Genomic DNA, 22,348 nt, shown 5'->3' with positions numbered 1-22,348 from the left:
ATCAATTTTTTCCTGAAGTAAGTGGGAATGTGTCCCATTGAAATCCATGGGAGCTGTTCCATTTTATGCCAGTGGTGGACTGAGATCTAGTTTTTCCAGTATAGTTAACACTACATGGACAGGAAAGAAAATCATCAGTGCAGTAACCAAATTCAAGAGGACCAGTGAGAACTGATCACCTCTTGTAAAAGGAATGAATTAGTATTGAGTTAAGCTCTGTGTATGGAAACTCATTCACCAAAGACTTCCTGCTCTTCAGACATAAACAGAATAGTTTGAAGAGCTGAGGGGAGGGGAGTTAGGTGCAACGTTGGTATGAAAATAAAGTTATAAAAGGAGCTGGGCTGGGGAGACTTCTCTGCTCCTCTCTGTCATTTGCCACTCAGCATGGGAGAAGCTGTCCAGGAAAGAGAACACAGCACCGGACCCCAAACTGCATGCAATGTGCTAGACAGCTGCCATCAGACAGTCTACAGAAGCCCTCACATACACAGAGCCAGACTCATCTCTCATGTAACTCCTTTGGCTTTGATGGAGTTATGTACACCAGAGGTGAATCTGGTCCCTGGGACTTGTATATACAAGGGTCTCTTTTTGGAGACATATAAATCTTTTGCTATATGGAAGTTAAATGCTTTGGAGAGGGATTTTAGTGACAATCAAACCTATTTAAAAGAAACGTTTGGGAGGGATTTTCTGGTACTAACTTTGTCCATTCTCCTGCTTTGCCAACAGCTACTAGAGACCTGGCTCAGTTCAGAGAAGGAGTGGGAGAGAGGAAGGGCCTTGCAGGCCAGTGTCTGGCTGCTAACTGCCTATCAGGAGATAGTTAATAGCACAGTGAGTATAGTTCTACTCTTCCTTGAGCTGACTTCCCCACTTAAATCAAATCTGACATTCAACGTGAATGCATGAGAAATTCTACTAGGCCTGCAGCTGGGGCCTCAAAGTGACTAAGATCCCTCTGCTTCCATAAGAGAAAGGTTTCCATAAGAGTGCTGTGACAGCACTCAGGCCAGACTATAAGAAACAGGGCAGGCAGTTCCCCAGACGAGTGATTTTATAATTAGATTCACCAAACCAGTAAGAAAAGAGCTTCTACTCTGGTTAACAAAATACCAAACAATAGTACCCTTTAGGCATTCCAGACCTTGGTTCCCATCTAGACAACTAAGTCTAATATAATCACCAATCACAAAGGACTAGACACTTATCCTTAGGTTAATATGAATCACAGGTCTTCCCTAAATATCAGCCAATCCTTAATAACCGAATATCAGATTTGTTGTTAAAAGGAAAAAGAAGAGAGTTACAAATGGTTAAGTGATAGATATTTGTTAAAATGACTTTCACTTTTCATAGTTCAGGATCACAACCATGGTGGAATAAACGGCTGGCTTGTAAAAGTCTCTCTGGAATCATGCTAACCGGTCAACATCCAGAATCAGTTTAGATGCAAAGGCTGTTAGTTTTTCCATGCATTTCCCAGACTATTCCAAATAATTATTTGGAAGATCTATGTCCTATGGCTTACACGTCCCCTGTTCAAAGTTTAAGCAGACTGGAGAGAGAAGATCAGTCCCATAACTTGTCTTTTATAGTTATTCTAGCCGGTTGGCAAGCCTCCTCACAGAAATTGTCGAAGCAGGATCTCTCCCTGAGAAAGAATAGGTCATGCAGATCTCCTGTCGTGCTTTGTTTTGAAGTTAATTTTCTATTTCCTATGCATACACTGGTAAATGGGTGATAGTCATTCACATAAGGTAATTAGCCGATCGTGGTCTTCCATTACAACACAGATAGTTAAGCTGAAGGCAATGTAAAAAATATTTTCTTGTACTGTCTTATATCTTTGATCTTAAGGTTAACTGAAGACAGTTACATATCATTAAGGCAATTAAGACATGAAAAGGAATTGGAATCTACAAGCTAATTTGGTTATGTTAAACTTCTAGCAAGATATAAATACAGACAATAATACATAACATCTACCTTTCATATCTATTACCAAAATGCATGATGTTGGTGATCGCTAGTCTAGGACTTTTCTTTGGGTTCGTCTAGACCAGGGGTCTCCAAACTTTTCAGCCCGAGGGCCGCATTAACTATCAAACAGCAGTTCGGGGGCCGACTACACACTTGAGGTCCAAATAAAAAACAATCAAAACATGGATGTTGTTTTTAATTATTTATTTAATATTATTTTATTCAGTTATTATTTAATAACACATTGATACACTACACGTAAACACCTGTATTAGTGTGAATGGTGAAATTGTTTCCTGGATGCCAAAATAGCAGACATTTCTGGCTTTAGATTTGTTGTCCCTAACATCAACAGTGACCTGAGATTATCATCGGACAAGTTTGTTCTCAAATTGTTCTTCACGTATTTCATTCTTGAAAATGTTTGTTCACACAGGTATGTTGTTCCAAAGATTGAAAGGTACCTTGATGCAAAAGTTTTGACATTAGGAAAGTCTTCCTTGGGCAAAAACTGGTAAAAACCCACCAGTCCTATTTTGAACTTGTCCCTAAGGAGGTCATTTGCTTGCAACTCAATGACTTCCAGCTGCAGTTCATCTGGGCAACTGGCCACATCTGCTTCAAATGGGTTTTGAAACAATCTCACTTCTTCTGCCTTTGAATCCAAAAAGGTCTCCACGGGCCGGATGAGAGAGCCTCGCGGGCCGCATCCGGCCCCCGGGCCGTAGTTTGGAGACCCCTGGTCTAGACTACAGGGTTTTGTCGACAGAAGTTTTGTCGACAGTATCTGTCGACAAAACTTCTGTCGACAAAGAGGGTCTGGACACATTCAGTTCTGTTGACAAAGCAAGCTGCTTTGTCAACAAAACCCTGTAGTCTAGACACAACCCTACATGCAATAACACCTTCTGTCGACAGAAATCTGTCGACAGAAGGTGTTATGCCTCGTAAAATGAGGTTTACCAGCGTCGACAAAACTGCTGAGTTCTGTCGACGTTATGTCGACAGAACTCAGCGGTAGTGTAGATGCAGGTATAGTTGTGTCGACAAAAGTCCACTTTTGTCGACAAAACTCAGTAGTCTAGGCACACCCTTTGAAATAACATATAAGTGACTTGTCTTGATACAATTGCAGTGCCGCTTGTTAAGTTATTGTGGGTCACACATAGGTTGGCTGTGTCAGTGTCATAGATGCATTCTTATACTCTCAGGCTGTTAAAGTTGAATTTCTATTTCTATTTAATCAGATAAGAACATAAAACATGAATGGCCATTCTGGATCCCCCAGACAAATGGTTCATGTATCCTGTCTTCTGACAGTGGTGGGTGTTATATGCATCAGAGGGAACAAACAGAACAAGGCAATTGTTGAGTGATCTCTCCCCTGTTGTCCAGTCCCAGCCCCAGGCAGTCAGAGATATAGGGACACCCATATCATGCATCTCTGATCATCTTATATGGCTCTATCATACCCCCCTGTAAGCATCTCTTTTCTAAGATGAATGGTCCCAGTCCTTTTAACTTCTCCTTGTATGAGTTGTCCCATATCCCATATCATTTTTGTTGCTTTTCTCTGAACTTTTTCCAATTATAACCTAACTTTATTTAAGTTGGAGGACTACAATTGCTTGCAGTATTCAAGGTGTGGGTGTACCATGGATTTGAAACAGTGGCATGATAAGAACATAAGAACATAAGAACATAAAAACATAAAAACGGCCGTACTGGGTCAGACCAAAGGTCCATCTAACCCAGTATCCTGTCTACCGACAGTGGCCAGCACCAGGTGCCCCAGAGAGGCTGGACCGAAGACAATGATCAAGCGATTTGTCTCCTGCCATCCCTCTCCAGCCTCTGACAAACAGAGGCCAAGGACACCATTTTATCCCTTGGCTAATAGCCTTTCATGCACCTAGCCTCCATGAAATTATCTAGCTTCTCTTTAAACTCTATTATAGTCCTAGCCTTCACAGCCTGATCTGGCAAGGAGTTCCACAGGTTGACTACACGCTGTGTGAAGAAGAACTTTCTTTTATTAGTTTTAAACCTGCTACCCATTAATTTCATTTGGTGTCCTCTAGTTCTTCTATTATGGGAACTAATAAATAACTTTTCTTTATCAGCCCTCTCCACACCACTCTTGATTTTATAGACCTCTATCATATCCCCCCTCAGTCTCCTCTTTTCTAAACTGAAAAGTCCCAGTCGCTTTAACCTCTCCTCATATGGGACCCGTTCCAAACCCCTAATCATTTTAGTTGCCCTTTTCTGAACCCTTTCAAAGGCCAAAATATCTTTTTTGAGGTGAAGAGACCACATCTGTACACAGTATTCAAGATGTGGGCGTACCATAGTTTTATACAGGGGTAATAAGATATTCTGGGTCTTATTTTCTATCCCTTTCTTAATAATTCCCAGCATCCTATTTGCCTTTTTGACCGCCGCTGCACACTGCGTGGAAGTTTTCAGAGAACTGTCCACGATAACTCCAAGATCCCTTTCCTGATTTGTCGTAGCCAAATTAGCCCCCATCATACTGTACGTATAGTTGGGGTTATTTTTCCCGATGTGCATTACTTTACATTTATCCACATTAAATTTCATTTGCCATTTTGTTGCCCAATCACTCAGTTTGGTGAGATCTTTTTGGAGTCCCTCACAGTCTGCTTCTGTCTTGACTATCCTAAACAGTTTTGTATCATCTGCAAACTTTACCACCTCACTGCTTACCCCTTTCTCCAGATAATTTATGAATAAGTTGAAAAGGATTGGTCCCAGGACTGACCCTTGGGGTACACCACTAGTTACCCCTCTCCAATCTGAAAATTTACCATTTATTCCTACCCTTTGTTTCCTGTCTTTTAACCAGTTCTCAATCCAAGAAAGGACCTTCCCTCTTATCCCATGGCCATGTAATTTACACAAGAGCCTTTGGTGAGGGACCTTGTCAAAGGCTTTCTGAAAATCCAAGTATACTATAACTACTGGATCCCCCTTGTCTGCATGTTTGTTAACCCCTTCAAAGAACTCTAACAGATTAGTAAGACAGGATTTCCTTTTACAGAAACCATGTTGACTTTTGTCCAATAAATTATGCTCTTCTACATGCTTCACAATTTTATTCTTTACTATTGTTTCTACTAATTTGCCCGATACTGAAGTTAGACTTACCGGTCTGTAATTGTCAGGATCGCCTCTAGAGCCCTTTTTAAATATTGGTGTCACGTTAGCTACCTTCCAGTCATTAGGTACGGAAGCCGATTTAAAGGATAGGTTACAAACTACAGATAATAGCTCACCAATTTCCCATTTGAGTTCTTTTAGAACCCTTGGATGAATGCCATCCGGTCCCGGAGATTTGTTAACATTAAGTTTTTCTATTTGTTCCAAAACCTCCTCTAATGACACTTCAATCCGGGACAGTTCCTCAGATTCATCACCCACAAAGGACGGTGCAGATTCAGGAATCTCCCCAACGTCCTCAGCCGTGAAGACTGAAGCAAAGAAATCATTTAGTTTCTCAGCAATGGCTTTATAGTCCTTGATTGCTCCTTTTATAGCTCAATCATCTAAGGGACCCTCAGGTTTTTTAGCAGGCTTCCTGCTTCTAATGTACTTAAAAAAACATTTTGTTATTTCTTTTTGAGTTTTTAGCTAGCTGTTCCTCAAAATCTTTTTTTGCTTTTCTTATTACATTTTTACACTTGATTTGACAGTGTTTATGTTCCTTTCTATTTATCTCACTAGGATTGGACTTCCACTTCTGAAAAGATACCTTTTTGTCCCTCACTGCTTCTTTTACATGGTGGTTAAGCCACGGTGACTCTTTTTTAGGTCTCTTGCTATGTTTTTTAATTTGGGGTATACATTTAAGTTGGGCCCCTGTTATGGTGTCTTTAAAAAGTTTCCATGTAGCTTTCAGGGACTTTGCTCTAGTCACTGTGCCTTTTAATTTCTGTTTAACTAACCTCCTCATTTTTGGTGTAATTCCCCTTTTTGAAATTAAATGCCAGGGTGCTGGACTGCTGAGGTGTTCTTCCCACCACAGGAATGTTGAATGTTATTATATTATGGTCACTATTCCCAAGCGGTCCGGTAACGGTTATATCCTGGACCTGATCCTGCACTCCACTCAGGACTAAATCGAGAATTGCCTCTCCCCTTGTGGGTTCCTGCACCAGCTGCTCCAAGAAGCAGTCATTTAAGCCATTGAGAAATTTTATCTCCGCTTCTCTTCCTGAGGTGACATGTATCCAGTCAATATGGGGGTAATTAAAGTCCCCCATTATTATAGAGTTCTTTATTTTGGTAGCCTCTCTAATCTCCCTCAGCATTTCAATGTCAGTATCGCTGTCCTGGTCAGGTGGTCGGTAATATATCCCTATTGCTAATTTATTATTATTTATCATATTTATTATTCATCCCTTTTCCTAGTGATTCCTAACATACCATTAGCATTTTTAACTGCAGCTGCGTGTTGAACAGATGTTTTTAGAGGACTATCCACAATGACTCTGAGATTTTTCTTGAGTGCTACAGCTAATTTAGACCCCATCAATTTGCATGTACAACAAGGATTATGTTTTCCAATGTGCCGTACCCAGGTACAGTAATGGAGTTCACAATAAGGAAGGCAAATAATGTCCAGTATAGCCGGAGAACTTTCATTCTTCATTCTTTTTTAATTAGCCTCAGGAAACTTTTGATCACTTTGGATATCTGATTGGGCTATTAGCACCATATACCTGTGCTTCAATTACCTCATCGCGTCAGTGGGTGGTTGACTGTATCAACTGTATTCTCAATATACAAGGTGAGGAGACCATGAGCAGGTGTAAGTAACTCTTCACTTTCTTTCATTGTTGTAATGACCCTTTTTTCCATCTGTAATTCTTTCTGTCTTGTTAGCGACACTTATATAACAGAATGATTGGGGCCTTGTAAGTACATTGCTGGAAGAGAACTGCACAAATAATAAATAATCTGCAAATATTAGAGGGTGGGCAAAATATAGCACACAGGCCAGATCTGCCCTTCTCCCCAGAATTTCTGTCTGGAGCGCTCAGCTGATTAGCAAGCATGCCAGCAGCATGTGTTCAGCTGCCCCTCTCCGACCTTGCTCCATCCTATCTGCTGCTAGTGGTGTGTGGAGGGGAGGTGAGCAGGGAGGCGTGCAGAAGTCAGGGTGACCCCTTTGCCCCTGTCATCATCTCTGCAGAGCAGAGTTTGGGGAGAGGGACACATACAATAGTGCTGCTCCAGTCTGAAGTATGGTGAGTAACGGAGTGCCTATCTAAAGAGGCAGTGCACTGTTTCTAAGATTTCTCTGGCAGCCAGCATGTCCCTCTCTCTCTCTCTCTCTCTCTCTCTCTCACACACACACACACACACACACATTGTCTCACACACACTCTCTCCCCTGCCATATGCCCATATGTCCCCCCCTCTGCAGAGTGGGGTGGGGAGAGGGAGATGACAGAGCAGGACAGCTTTCCCTTAAAGAGACAGTTCATGATTTAGAAGTGAGCGAAGAGCCTGGGTTTCCTACCTAAGCTTTTGGTCAGCCCCATCTCTTTTACAATGAGAGTTCAGTAGAGGGATTCTCCTCCAAATCAGAACCTCAGAACAATCTACATGAGTTGTGCTTGACTAAGAGATTAGATTTAAATACTGAGAGCAGAGTGGCTACTGAAACCAGATATACAGAGAAAGATGCTCCACACAGAATACAGTGCCTGTTTAATCCTGTATGAATCACAATGAATCACATGCCATTACTGTTAACTTTCAGACATAGGGGCTACGTCTAGACTACATCCCTTTTTCGGAGGGATAAGGGATCTTTCGGGAAAGGCTTAATTTTCCACAAGATCAGCATCTAGACTGGCGCTTTTCTCCAGCAAAGCTCCGTGCCGAAAAAAGCTGCAGCCATTTTTATGCTAATGAAGTGGGGGAGATTTAAATCCCCACTTCATTAGCAATTGCGATACGTCTAATTTACATCCCTTTTCCGAAAAAGGGATATAGTCCACACATAGCCTGATGGTAAAATTCTAACTCCATTAAAGTCAACAAGAATTTCGTCATTGGCTTTAGTGGGGCCAAAATTTCACACACAGCTGGTAATAACATACCCCCATAGATCCGCCTGTATGATTATCTATGGATCAGAGGTTCAGTTTTATTAAATGTTGCCATACTTTTTCTCCTTTTCTCTATCCTAGGTCAGTGCAGAAACCTGGGGTCAGCAGAGGAGGAGCTGAGATGTCTCCGTGAGGCACTAACAACTCCAGACCCTGAGGCTCTGTTTCAAGCATCTTGCAAAATGGCTAAGGTAACAGACACTAGGGGTGTGTCTAGACTACAGGGTTTTGTCGACAAAAGTGGACTTTTGTCGACAAAACTATACCTGCGTCCACACTGCCGCTGAGTTCTGTCAACATAACGTCGACAGAACTCAGCAGTTTTCTTGACGCTGGTAAACCTCATTTTACGAGGCATAACACCTTCTGTCGACAGAGTTCTGTCGACAGATGGTGTTATTGCCTGTAGGGTTGCGTCTAGACTACACTGCCATGTTGACAAAGCAGCTTGCTTTGTCGACAGAACTCAATGTAGTCTAGACGCTCTTTGTCGACAGAAGCCTGTAGTCTAGACGTACCCTAAGTGACTGTTCTAGTGGCTGTGCACCATTCATTTTCCCTTGTCCAGAGGACTGGAAAAGGGCAAATATAGTGCCCATCTATAAAAAGGGAAATAAGAACAACCCAGGAAACTACAGACCAGTTAGTTTAACTTCTGTGCCTGGGAAGATAATGGAGCAAGTAATTAAGGAAATCGTCTGTAAACACTTGGAAAGTGGCAAGGTGCTAGGGAACAGCCAGCCTGGATTTGTAAAGAACAAATCATGTCAAACCAATCTGATAGTTTTCTTTGATAGGATAACAAGTCTTGTGGATAAGGGAGAAGTGGTGGATATAGTATACCTAGACTTTAGTAAGGCATTTGATACAGTCTCGCATGATATTCTTATCAATAAACTAGGTATTTACAACTTAGATGGGGCTACTAAAAGGTGGGTGCATAACTGGCTGGATAACCATACTCAGAGAGTAGTTATTAATGGGTCACAATCCTGCTGGAAAGGCAAACAAGTGGGGTTCCACAGGGGTCTGTTTTGGGACCGGTTTTGTTCAATATCTTCATCAACAATTTAGATATTGGTATAGAAAGTACGCTTATTAAGTTTGCAGATGATACCAAGCTGGGAGGGGTTGCGACTAATCTGCAGGATAGGGTCATAATTCAAAATGACTTGGAGAAATGGTCTGAGGTAAATATGATGAAGTTTAAGACAAATGCCAAGTTCTCCACTTAGGAAGGAACAATCAGATTCATACATACAGAATGGGAAGCGACTGTCTGGGAAGGAGTACGGCAGAAAGGGATCTAGGGGTTATAGTGGACCACAAGTTGAATATGAGTCAGCAGTGTGATGCCGTTGCAAAGAAAGCAAACATGATTCTGGGATGCATTAACAGGGGTGTTGTGAGCAAGACATGAGAATTCATTCTTCTGCTCTACTCTGCGCTGGTTAGGCCTCAATTGGAGTATTGTGTTCAGTTCTGAGCACCGCATTTCAAGAAAGATGTGGAGAAATTGTAGAGGGTCCAGAGAAGAGCAACGAGAATGATGAAAGGTCTAGAGAACATGACCTATGAGGGAAGGCTGAAGGAATTAGGTTTGTTTAGTTTAGAAAAGAGAAGATCGAGGGGGAACATGATAGCAGTTTTCAGATATCTAAAAGGGTGCCATAAGGAGGAGGGAGAAAACTTGTTCATCTTGGCCTATGGGGATAGAACAAGAAGCAATGGGCTTAAACTGCAGCAAGGGAGATTTAGATTGGACATTAGGAAAAAGTTCCTAATTGTCAGGGTAGTCAAACACTGGAATAAATTGCCCAGGGAGGTTGTGGAATCTCCGTCTCTGGAGATATTTAAGAGTAGGTTAGATAAATGTCTATCAGGGATGGTCTAGACAGTATTTGGTCCTGCCATGAGGGCAGGGGATTGGACTCGATGACCTCTCAAGGTCCCTTCCAGTCCTAGTATTCTATGTTTCCATGATTGTTTTATGCTTTCGTGATGTCTTTCCACACTTGGAGCGAGCTATGGGAGTGAGGCATTCATGTGTAATCAGTAACATGCTTTTCATAGGTATATGCTATGAATGCCATGTAAAAAACAGATTCCAGACAGTTGCATGAACATGCCCATGCATGTGCGTGCGCACATCCATCCATCCATCCATCCAGCCATCCATCCATCCAGGGGGGAAATATGTGAGCGGGACATCAAGCTGAGAAACCAGTCTTGGCACCTTGTGTGTTTACCTGAACCTATATTTGTGTGCATGCATCTCTTTGCATATTTTTATATTTTGTGAAAAGATGTCATGTACATCATAGAATATAAACTGGAAATTTACATCCTGTTTGTCCCATACAATGTTGTGCTAACTGTACAACCTAAGATCTAACCTGATATTATTAGTGTAGAATAGAGATGTGGTAGCTAGAAAGATTACAGAGAAAATTTTAATTGCAACTGCCTTGCCAGATATGAGCCCAATTAGCAATTTGCTGATGAATACATATTTTCCTATACAGCTCTTAGGCCTCCTTTCTTAAAAGTACTAGAGCCGACTATCATTGCAATCTTTCCTGGTTTTGATCTGTCCACAGGTGGTTAGTAAGTACTTTCCCTCTGACCAAGCCACAGATTTTATTGAGGCCATACTGGATGGTATGCTGTCTGCTAGTCCCTCCTGTGCCACAGCAGCCGGTCTGTGGATGAAGATCATCCTGAAGGAGTGTGGAGGTGCCATGCTGGATGAGGTAAAATAGAAGCTGGAGAGGTTTTTCTGGCTAACCTGCAGGCTTTCAGGTCTTTGCCATCATTTGCAGTGAACACAAGTCTTGCTGTTTCTCCCCCTGGGATTGGAAGTTAATTCCATCTGTGTTCCTATCCTGAGTCAGGCAATGGGGGAATCAACAGCAGAAGACAGAGATAATCTAACGGTACATCTGCACTAGCTCGTTAGTTCGAGCTAGGTAGGGTAATGAGGGCAAGCGGAGTTGCAAATGAAGCCCGAGATTTAAATATCCCGGGCTTCATTTGCATGTTCCCTGGCACCACCATTTTTAAATCCCCCTTCGTCCGAACTCTGTGCCCGCGGCTACATGCGGCATGGACTAGGTAGTTCAAATTAAAGATCCTAATTCGAACTACCGTTACTCCTCATGGAATTAGGATCTTTAATTAGAACTACCTACTCCGTGCCGCATGTAGCCGCGGGCACGGTGTTCGGATTAAGGGGGATTTTAAAATGGCAGCACCCAGGAACATGCAAATGAAGCCTGGGATATTTAAATCCTGGGCTTCATTTGCAACTCTGCTTGCCCTCATTACCCTACCTAGCTCGAACTAACGAGCTAGTGTAACCGTACCCCAAGTGAAAAGGAAGATGCTTGATTATTTGTCTATCTTATTGTCACAGTTTCCAGCCATGAAAGGCTTGGAAAAATTAGACTCCGAGTAAAATGCAAAAAGAGAATATCCGGCCCCAAGAGACAAGCTAAGTGAACTACATCTTAGGGCCTCAGATAATGAGGGGTCTCTAAAAATACCCCAAAATTGCTAGTTTTTACTTGCCTCTTTGCCTATGTACAGATAGATAGATAGATAGATAGATAGATAGATAGATAGATAGATAGATAGATAGATAGATAGATAGATAGATAACTTTATTATTTCTATTTTCATTTTCCTTTCTGTTAGAATAATACATGTTTTTTTTGGAAATGCAATGAGGCCTCTTTAACTTGACATAGCTTCGGGCCTCAGCATGTCTTAACCCGGTGTTGCAGCCAGGTATGCGCAGAGATATGTATAATTTTTGTGGGTTAAATCTATGCAGCCATGTCTAAATACTTGTTTTTTGAAGGGAGGATTTTCTACAAGAACAGCAAATTGCTAAACGACTAAATAAACGTTTTGGTTCTGCAGAATGAATGGAGAGAATGGAAAAGGGACATTTTTTCTGGTTTTATTCTGTCCAGGTGTCAGATATCCTGAGTAGAATATATATTTATATGCCTACCATCAAGCAGGGTAGCTTGAGGCAGTTCCTGGTGGAGTCAGTGTCCATTCTTGCTCACCATCACCTAGAGGCAGTGATCTTCAGCCTCCTCATCAAACATCTGCCGATGGACAGGTATATACTGCTCCTTACAGTGTTCATTTTGGTAACCATGGATCCCACGGCTTCACTGGAAGATGTAAGGCTTCATTTAAGCCACAGACAGTTTGAGATAATTCCTAAAGGTTAATAGCTTGGGTCTTTCTGCAGAAAGGTCCAAGACCATGTCAAGGTGGGTGCAGGGAGAAATTAAGTGTCATTCTGTTTCCATTAATTAATAGTTGCTTTGGCATCCTAAAGACTTCCCTTTACTGGCATCACTGGAGTGGATTTTTGCCTCTCCAGACCCCTGAACTAACATCACCCTGGAAATTGCCAGTGACTGTTCGTTTTCTGGTAGCATGAAAGCTTCAAATCCAAATTCCTGGCTGATTAGCCAGGATAGGGTACCAGGCTTTTGGTATCAGCAAGGGTATGGCTGCTGGAATGGAGTTGTCATTCTTGGTACTTAAAGACAGGGCGGTAAGCATATCTATCATTTCATTCAAACATCCCTAGCTGAATTATCAGTCATCAGTGCTGGAATCTAAGAACATAAGAACGGCTGTAGTGGGTCAGACCAAATGTCCATCTAGCCCAGGATCCTGTCTTCAGACAGTGGCCAATGCCAGGTGCCCCATAGGGAGTGAACAGAACATGCCCATTCTGGCAAATAGAGGCCAGGGAATGCCATTTGTGAAGAGGTCATGGGCTAGCCACAAATATTTGTTCTCGTAGTTGTACATCCAGTTAGTAGGAAGATCATTTTTCTTTCTTCAACTTGTCTCCCAGGCCCCAGATCTTTGGGCATCATATGCTCATGATTCCATATCTACTGAGAAGTAGGAAAACAGGAACTGTGATTAGAGCTCTGTGTCCTTTCCTTCTGAAGTCTAGCATTAATGGTTATGGTGCAGTAAGACTAGGGTTGTGTCTATACAGCACCCTAAACTTGAAATAAGATGCACAATTTGCACTCCGCAAATTGCGTATCATATTTTGCATAGCCTATTTTGTAATGTGGTGCTTCTACACAGCACCAAATGTCGAAATAATGCGCTATTTCAAGCCATCCCTTATCCCTCATGCAACAAAGTTTCTTGGGATGGCAAAATAGTGTGCCCATTATTTTGAAAAATATTTCAAAATAACGGGCTGCTTGTGTAAATGTGGGGTAGCTATTTCGGGATACCTCCAGGATCCCAAAATAGTCATGCACTGTAGAAATGTAACCTGAAATGTAACTTAACTTAGTTCTGTAACTAGAAACTCAATATGTAAAACATGAGGACCATATAAGGAGGACAGCACTCTGAACTTGCTCATCATAGGCAGGGCTTGACAAATAATACAATCTACTCACCCATGGCGTGTAGATTGTAACCTGGAAGAGCCGGGTTCGGGCGACCTGTGCATGCGCAGAACGATCTGTGCATGCACAGTTCGCCGGACAGCGTGGTTGGTGAGCCCTGATCATAGTCAAGGAGAAAATGTGTTCTTTACTTGAATATGATGCATATAGTCAGAGCCACAAAAGTCTCCAGGGGGTCACATATAACTTATGTTAAATTGCAGTGACACCACTGAGCTGTGGAGATCTCTGGGGACAGATCCCTTGCTCGCCCCTCAAGTCCTAAAGGTCCTAATAGAAAAAATAAAGACTCCAACAAGCCAAGAAGGAAGGATGACCTCAGAGACAAAAACTGACCTGCATTTAGCAGCTGCTGTACCTCTCACAGTAAGTTAGACGACAGACATGTATTTCTCTGCCTTGTGACAAACATGCTGATGGAAAGCTAGATGAGTGGTATAATATTGTCATATGGGCACTTCTTTTCTGAAGTACTGTTTCCTGGATTCCAGCTGTGCTTTCTGTGGAACAACAGATGGCAGATTTAGAGTATGTGGCTGATTCACTTAATACTATCTGGCAATTAGAAAGTCTTTGAATCAGATTTCTTACAGTGCTTTGCAGATGTTTTGTACAACTCACAACATGCTTTGATAGGTCGTACACATTTTTACAGCTATGGGACGCTAAGGCACACATGGAGTGAATTGCTCTCGGTCATTCATCAAGTTAGTGACAGGAGTGAGAATTTAGTCCAGCAGGTATCAGAAGGGGAGAGAGTGTGATAGTGTTAGGAAGAGACCTCTTCTTTTACCATGCTCTCCTTTCAGGCAACATGTGCCATCTTTGAAGTGGTGTCAGCATTGCAGCTGAGCAAAACTGTGCAGGAGCTGTTCCCGGAGTTGTTTACTGTTCTCCTGCAGCAGATCAGCCAAACCCTAAGACAAAAGATGCCTTTGCCCAGGATGAGCAGCGGAAGGAGGTTATTCAGAAAAGGACAACAACTATGTGAGGGCAACCCTTGCAGGTAATTAGAAGAAAGGGAGCAAAACAAAGAGAATCCCAGTCCATTTGTGTGACACTCCCCAGGAGTTCTCAGGGTTATGAGGCACCTTACCATCACCTGCTTTTAATATGAGAAAGTCTTGTTTGTGCTTGCTATAGGTCAGTTCCCTGAAACCACCAACCTCTGGCAATACAAACACTACTATCTAGGCCTCCTCAGGCCTCAGTCTCTTTGTCCTCTCTTTCTGACTACAGCTTAGAGAATCTCTATCAACGGATTCTCCTCTAAGAGAAGTCTCCCTGCGATGTACGTGCATCTCCGCACCAATCAGCGTTCCCCCATCTCTTAGTTTAAAAACTGCTCTACGGCCTTTTAATGTTTAGTGCCAGTAGTCTGGTTCCACCCTGGTTTAGGTGGAGCCCATCCTTCCTGTATAGGCTCCCCCTCTCCCAAAAGTGTCCCCAGTTCCTGATAAATCCAAACCCCTCTTCTCATCCACGCATTGAGACTCTGAAGCTTTGCCTGCCTACCTGGTCCTGCGCGTGGAACTGGAAGCATTTCCAAGAATGCCACCATAGAGGTCCTGGATTTCAGTCTCTTTCCTAGCAACCTAAATTTGGCCTCCAAGACATCTCTCCTACCCTTCCCTATGTCATTGATACCTACATGTACCACGGCCACCGGCTCCTCCCCAGCACTAGACATAAGTCTATCTAGATACCTCGAGAGATCCGCAACCTTTGCACCAGGCAGTCAAGTGACCATACAGTTCTCCTGGTCATCACAAACCCAACTATCTATGTTTCTAACGATCGAATCACCCACTACTAACACCTGCCTCTTCCTAACATCTGGCATTCCCTCCCCCTCAGAGGTATCGTTGGTGCGAGAGGATACCGCAACATCCTCGGGAAGGAGGGTCCCAACTACGGGATGGTTTCCCTCTGCTCCCATTGAATTCTCTGTTCCCTTGAGACTTTCATCCTCCTTAAGAGCACTGGGACTCTCAGACTGGAGGTGGGACAGTACTACAGTGCCCTGGAAAGTCTCATCAACATAGCTCTCTACCTCTGTTAGCTCCTCCAGTTCAGCCACCCTGGCCTCCAAAGCCCGAACTCGGTCTCTGAGGGCCAGGAGCTCCTTGCAACAGGTGCACACATACGCCACTCGCCCACAGGGCAGGTAATCATACATGTTACACTCGACGTAATAAACAGGATAGCCCCCACTCTGCTGCTGGGCTTCTGTCTCCATTTTTTTATGAATAAATTTAAGTAAAAACTGGGCTTATTAAATCTCTGGAATATAGATTATTATAAAAGTTAGGTTTAAAGAAGATCAGAAGTCACTAGTGCCCTCTAAACTCCCACTCCAAAGTCCCTCTCCAAGCTCCCTGTTCGCGGACTCACAGGCTTATATAGCTCTGGTAGCCCCTCCCCCCACTGAGGCTCAGCCAATTAACATAGGCTTCTAGATTTCAAACCTTTTAGAAGCTCCTTCAAACAAACAAACAAACAAACAAACACCAAACTAAACCAAACAGAGAAACACAAGCTCAGCACACACTGCCCTGCTTACACTTATACTTTAGAACTCAGCTCTGGAAAACATACAACACTTAGATGTATTTATAGGGAAAACAAGAACTGGTATATTATCAAAGAACAGAGATGTCAGTGATAATGAGTTAGAATACAGGCAAAAAATGGTTAGAGCCCTGCGCGAATACAAACATCTACCCCTGGACACGGAGATCTGCAGATAGACATTGGGTTCTGCACATCCACAGGGCTCTGCTCCCAAGAGCCATTGTGACCAACAGAGAGGCGCATGGCCCTGTCATGCCTGGGAACCAGTGTCCTGCACCAGCAGCTCCTCCCATCCGCACTGCTGTGTGGTGTCAGTTGAAGGGCACACATTGCTCTGTGTCTCGCAGGTCCACCTGCTGCTCTTTTAAGGGTAGCCAAAACTACATCAGGGTTATTTTCAGGCCCCACTTTGCAGAACGCTACCTTCTGTGGCTGGTTTCCATTTCCTGTCATAAAACTCTCCAAACTTCGGAGGAGTCGTTGCCCGTGTTGAGACTTTCTTGTCTGTACATACCGATGTGTAGACTATGTGCAGTGTTTTAATCCGCCTGTCCATGCATAGCACCGTTACATTATATCTCAGCTTTCTAGTCCCTCCTCCAGATGGAGGGAAAGTGTTTCCATTCAGAGAACTCCCTTTGAAAGGCTCTCCTAGCATTTGTCTCTTTTGCTCTCTGTTTCCCTCAAACACTCCTCTGTGTGTCCCTTTAGGCAGATTCCTTATTAATGGGATAATAGGTTTGTTGATTCTATAGCCCCACTCTAGCCAGGCAATCAGGTACATTTCTATCCAATTAGGCTTTCTCTGGGGAAGCTAATTAGTACTAGTAGTTACCAGAGTGCTGACCCCAAGTACAAGCTCTCAGCACCCTGTCACATCTCGCTGGAGATAGGGCCCCAAAATATCCATTAGTGATCACTAATCTCTCTGTGTCCCAGCTTTTGGGGTCTGATTGTGAATTTTTTCCATATTACTGTACTGTGCTAGTGCCCATACGCCTTGCAGATAGGAGAAAGTGACTGCAAAATGTTGTCCATAGCAACACTAGTAATATGAGATGTATGAGACTGAAATACCTCCTGGAATTAAGTCCTTCCAAAAACAGTGGTCCCCAGGATACTGTCAATGGATGAACTGTCAATGAACAACAGCCCTGACAAGTAACTGGGGTTTCCTGACTGCTTAGGCTGTGCCTTTCTATTGGTTACTACAGTTCTGTGCCTCTTTTCCCCCAGGCTTTCTATTGAAGCATTAGAGGCTGTGCTTTTCAAGGCTGTGAATGAGAAGCTGATAAGAACACTCTGGAAGCAGAGAACTTGGATGCTTCTTGAAAATCCGCAGACTCACCACGAGGGGGTGTGTTTGCTGGTGAGGTAAGAGATCTAGGAGACAGCATTTCATCCTCAGGGATCGGCAACAAATAGAGTGACTGACAGGGAACTTTCAGGTATAGCTTTGTGTGGGGTGTCCTGGGTGAGAAACACAGAGCTTCCATGCGTAGGTTTTAGAGTTGTATGGTCATAGCAGCTAAGCTTTTGAAGTGCACAGTCTGCCCCATAAGTGGTTCCTTTTGTCTTCCAGTGTTCTGCAAAGATCTGGACTAATAACAGTGGAGATCATACAGAGCCTCCTCCCCTGGGTAAATTCCCCATCAGAAAATCAGCGAGGCACCAGCACAGCTTTCTTTGCTCAGGTATGAGCAGTTCCACCATTAGGCTGTTATCTGTTGTTTACCTTTCTCTGAGGAGTTGTACAGTTCACTTCATAGGAATTCATTTTAGATAGTAGAATGTGTCCTTTGTAAGGAAATCTCACAAGGAACTTCATTACACCTTTCTTAATCATTTTCTCTTTGTTATTTTTGGGGTCTATACTAGCCTGGCCTAGCTGCCTATTCTAGTTGCTGGTTAAGAGAGAGTGAGAAGGATATAGATAGGCTACGTCTACATTGGCAAGATTTTGCGCAAATAAGGTATGTCTAACCTACAGCACTAATTCAATTTAACTTAATTCGAATTAGTTAATTCGAAATAAGCTAATTCAAATGAGTGCATCTAGACCTAAAAACTAATTCGAATTAGCATTTTGCTAATTCGAAATAGCATGTCCACATTGAGTGGACCCTGAACCGAAGTTAAGGCTGGCCAGAACCAGTGCCGTCAGGGCATCAGGTTAGGACTTAAGGTGTGGAGCTGCTTCCTCAGGCTAGCCGAGGGCTGTGCTTAAAAGGACCCGACCCCCACCCCGGACAGACAGTTCTCAGGATTCCCCGCTTGCTTGTCTAACTCGATGGGGACAGCAAAGCAGTTCTGTCTTGGAGTGCCCTGAATGCCCTCGGCACATTACAGCACTCGACCATCAGCCCGGCTGCACTTGCCGCAGGCTGCCATCTGGGGGAGGTCAATCAGGGGGCTGTCAGGATCCAGGAGGCCCTACAGGAAAGCTTCCACCCCGAGGAGCCCGCAGAGCCACCCCAGTCCTCCCCATCGGGGGCTCGTGCCCCATTCCTCCCTCACCTCCTTCCACTTACCCTTCCCGAGCCCCCTCTTCCTGATGTAAAAAATAAAGGACACGTGTTCAAAAATAGAAACTCTCTTTATTTAACAAAACTGGGGGCGGGGGGGGGGGGTGAGTTAACCTCTGGGGGACTGGGAAAAGGAGGTGGGAGAGGGGAAGAAAGAGGGTGGGAGAGGGGAGGTGGAAACCTGGGAGGAGGGAGCTGGAAGGGGGAAGCCAGGGGAAGAAGGAGGAGGGGAAGTATAAAACTATGGTACGCCATATCTTCAGAACTGTGTACAGATGTGGTCTTCTCACCTCAAAAAAGATATGGCCTTGGAAAGGGTTCAGAAAAGGGCAAGTACAATGATTAGGGGTTTGGAACAGGTCCCATATGAAGAGAGGCTAAAGAGACTGGGACTTTTCAGCTTAGAAAAGAGGAGACTGAGGGGGGATATGATAGAGGTCTATAAAATCATGAGTGGTGTGGAGAGGGTGCATAAAGAAAAGTTCTTCATTAGTTCCCATAATATAAGGACTAGAGGACACCAAATGAAATGAATGGACATCAGGTTTAAAACTAATAAAAGAAAGTTCTTCTTCACACAAAGTTCTTCTTATAGTCAACCTGTGGAACTCCTTGCCACAGGAGGCTGTGAAGCCTAGAACTATAACAGAGTTTAAAGAGAAGTTAGATAAATTCATGGAGGTTGGTTCCGTGGAGTGCTATTAGCCAGGGGGTAGGAATGGTGTCCCTGGCCTCTGTTTGTGGAAGGCTGAAGATGGATGGCACGAGACAAATCGCTTGGTCATTGTCTTCGGTCCATCCCCTCTGGGGTACCTGGTGTTGGCCGCTGTCGGCAGACAGGCTACTGGACTAGATGGACCTTTGGTCTGACTCAGTACGGCCATTCTTATGTTCTTATGTTCTAAGCGCAGGGCTCAGGGTCGGGGGTCTCACTGGAACAACTTGATTTTCATGCAAACCTGCTCCTGGATTTGGATGTGGCCTTTGGTGGCCAGGCTGGCAGCTATCCTGCCCTAGACGGCTGCATTCCTGTGCCTAGTGTGGAGGTCGTGGACGCTGGAGGCCTCCCCCCCAAACCTCGATAATGTCCACGATCTCCGCACTAGACCACGCGGGCGCCTGCCTCTTGTGGCCCTGGGCAGGCTCCTAGGAGCCGCCAACCTGGTCCTGGGAAGAGGCGGAGGGCTGGGTGGCAGCGGGTGGCTGGCTCATGCCATGCCAGGTGCAGGGTCTGCTGGCTGGGTGCTGGCAGGCTTGCAACTGGCACAGGCACTGTAGCCAAACCGTGCCCCTTTAAGGGCTCTGGGGCTGAGAGAGGGGCAGAAAAGTTTCCCTGGTTTGGCCCAGAGTGGCCATCAGGGCAACCTGATTAGGGTTAGCCTCCAACTAGTTCGAATTAAGTGGCTACACAGCCCTTAATTTGAACTACTTAATTCGAACGAGGCGTTACTCCTCGTAGAATGAGGTTTACCTAGTTCGAATTAAGCGCTCCGCTAGTTCGATTGAAATTCGAACTAGCAGTTTGTATGTATAGCCGCTATTAAAGTTAATTCGAACTAACGGCTGTTAGTTCGAATTAACTTTGTAGTGTAGACATACCCATACTTTTAACGTGAGAGTTTTTGCGTTAGAATATTTGCGCAAGAGAGCGTCTACACTGGCATGTGCTGTTGCGCTAAGAGGCGCTTTTGTGCAAAATCATCCGTGCCAGTGTAGACGCTCTCTTGCGCAAGAAAGCTCCGATGGCCATTTTAGCCATTGGGCTTTCTTGCACAAGAAATTAATGTGGCCTGTCTACACTGGCCTCTTGCGCAAGAACAGTTGCACAGGAGGGCTTTTTCCTGAGCGGGAGCATCATAGTTTTTGCGCAAGAAGCACTGATTTTAGACATTAGAATGTCAGTGTTCTTGCGCAAGAACTCCCCGCCAGTGTAGACAGGCAGCTGCTTTTGCGCAAAATCATGCCAATGTAGATGTAGCCATAGAATTTGAGTTACTAGACCTTTTCTGACAATTCCTAGGGCTAATACTAACCAACAGCTCCTGATTTTGGTCTAGCTCAGCAAATCTTCTAAATGAATCTAGTGTCCTAATACTATAAAATAAGCAACATACAAATACATTAACATCTATCTTAGATTCTCATTAATGTAGAATAATAGATTCATAGAACATTCGAACTGGAAGGGATCTTGAGAGGTCTTCGAGTCCAATCCCCAGCCATCACGGCAGGACCAAGCACAGTCTAGATCATCCCTGACAGGTGTTTGTCTAACCTGCTCTTAAATATTTCTAGTGATGCAGATTCCACAACCTCCTGAGGCAATTTATTGCAGGGTTTAACCACCCTGACAGGCAGGACGTTTTTCCTGCTGTCCAACCTAAACCTCCCTTGATGTAATTTAAGCTCATTGCTTCTTATCCTATCCTTAGAGGCCAAGGAGAACAATTTTTCTCCATCTTCCTTAAAACATCCTTTTAGAAACTTGTATTATCTGAGTACTTCAAAATGATAATGTAGTATCTGAGTGCCTCAAAACTCTTTAAAAGTATGTATCCCTACAATACCCCTGTGAGGCAGGGAAACACTATTAGTCCCATTTTGCAAAGAGGAAACTGATGCACAGAAGGCCTAAGTGACTTGCCCAACATCATCTAGGAAGTCTTTGAGGGTGCAGGAAATTGAACTGGAACCTCCTAAGTCCTAGGCTGCTAACTACTGGAGCATCCTCCCTCTCCACAGCCTTGCTATAACGTCTGTGTCATATTTCACATTTACGCTAAGTCGCTATTTTAGAGGCTCATCTGGTGGTTCTAGGAATCTGTTTGTGCCCCAAAATCTTTCTACACCCCACCTAGGAAAGGAGTCACAAACGTGGGTTTTCAAGGTCTGCCTAGAGAGGCCTCATGAAAGCTGCCAATCAGAGCCCAGCTGGCTCAGATATATGGAGCTACAGGGCTTTATTAGGTCAGTTTCTTTCAGGAAGTGGAGGGCCAAGAAAGGATGCTATTCTCTGGCCAAACCAATTCACAGGGGTTTATTTCAGGCAGCATTTTCTGAAGCTGAATTTGCAGAGAGAGAGTCCTTACGAGCCTTAAACATATAATTTGAGGGAGAAACTGAAAGTGGCCCCATAGGAAGAACCCAAGGAAAAAGTAGCAATGAACTGAAATGAAGCAATGACTCGCTGCTATTTCTAGGTTGGAACCAAGAGTAGTGGGCAGGCCCAGGTTCCCCAGTGGCATAAACCCGATGAAGGGGACAGGGCTTATGGAGAGGTTGAACAAAGAACAGAATATAAAGGGTCCAGAGTTGGGGCTGAAGACCCTAGTGAGGGCAACAGGACCTAAAAGGCATTTGTTTGGACTTTGGGACTTGGCCAGAGGGCTGAGCCATGGAAGACTCACTAAGATCGACTGGCAGGATGCACCTGGGCGAGAAAAGGACTGTGGTATCAAATGCAGTCACTGAGAGGCTCTCAAGGGATGAGCAATCACCCATTATAGTGCCTAAAAGGAAAAATCCATGTTTTTAACACAGTACTCATTCATATAGAATAATAAATTACAGTGTATTACGTGTCTCCTCAAATTATATTCGCTATCTTAATGAACATATTAGAGCTAATGGACATGTTGATTTTATTTCAGCT

The 22,348-nt window shown here is 43.8% G+C and overlaps 1 protein-coding gene across 2 annotated transcripts; it reads left to right on the top strand.

The window, feature by feature from the left end:
• Positions 1-738: 738 nt before the first annotated feature.
• On the top strand, positions 739-13,557 carry LOC149525776 (maestro heat-like repeat-containing protein family member 2B). 2 transcript variants are annotated; one of them, XM_089776371.1, is made up of 4 exons: positions 739-840; positions 6,676-8,320; positions 10,730-10,882; positions 12,107-13,557. In XM_089776371.1, exons 2-4 carry the CDS (start codon positions 8,312-8,314, stop codon positions 12,374-12,376), a joined length of 432 nt encoding a protein of 143 aa, XP_089632497.1. In that variant the 5' UTR covers positions 739-840; positions 6,676-8,311; the 3' UTR covers positions 12,377-13,557. The 2 variants fall into 2 exon arrangements, with proteins under 2 accessions (XP_089632497.1, XP_089632499.1); XM_089776373.1 differs by lacking the exon at positions 739-840 and having other exon boundaries at positions 6,434-8,320.
• Positions 13,558-22,348: the final 8,791 nt, after the last annotated feature.

Source organism: Pelodiscus sinensis, chromosome 1 (assembly GCF_052426305.1).
Source record: "Pelodiscus sinensis isolate ZL-2025 chromosome 1, ASM5242630v1, whole genome shotgun sequence".
Classification (NCBI taxonomy): domain Eukaryota; kingdom Metazoa; phylum Chordata; order Testudines; family Trionychidae; genus Pelodiscus; species Pelodiscus sinensis.
Note: the sequence above shows the minus strand (reverse complement) of the source record. Positions and strands in the feature narration are given on the sequence as shown.

Coding starts and splice junctions, on each gene's coding strand:
- LOC149525776 (XM_089776371.1), top strand. Junction 10,883..12,106: donor GAGGTGCCATGCTGGATGAG/GTAAAATAGAAG, acceptor TATTCTGTCCAG/GTGTCAGATATCCTGAGTAG.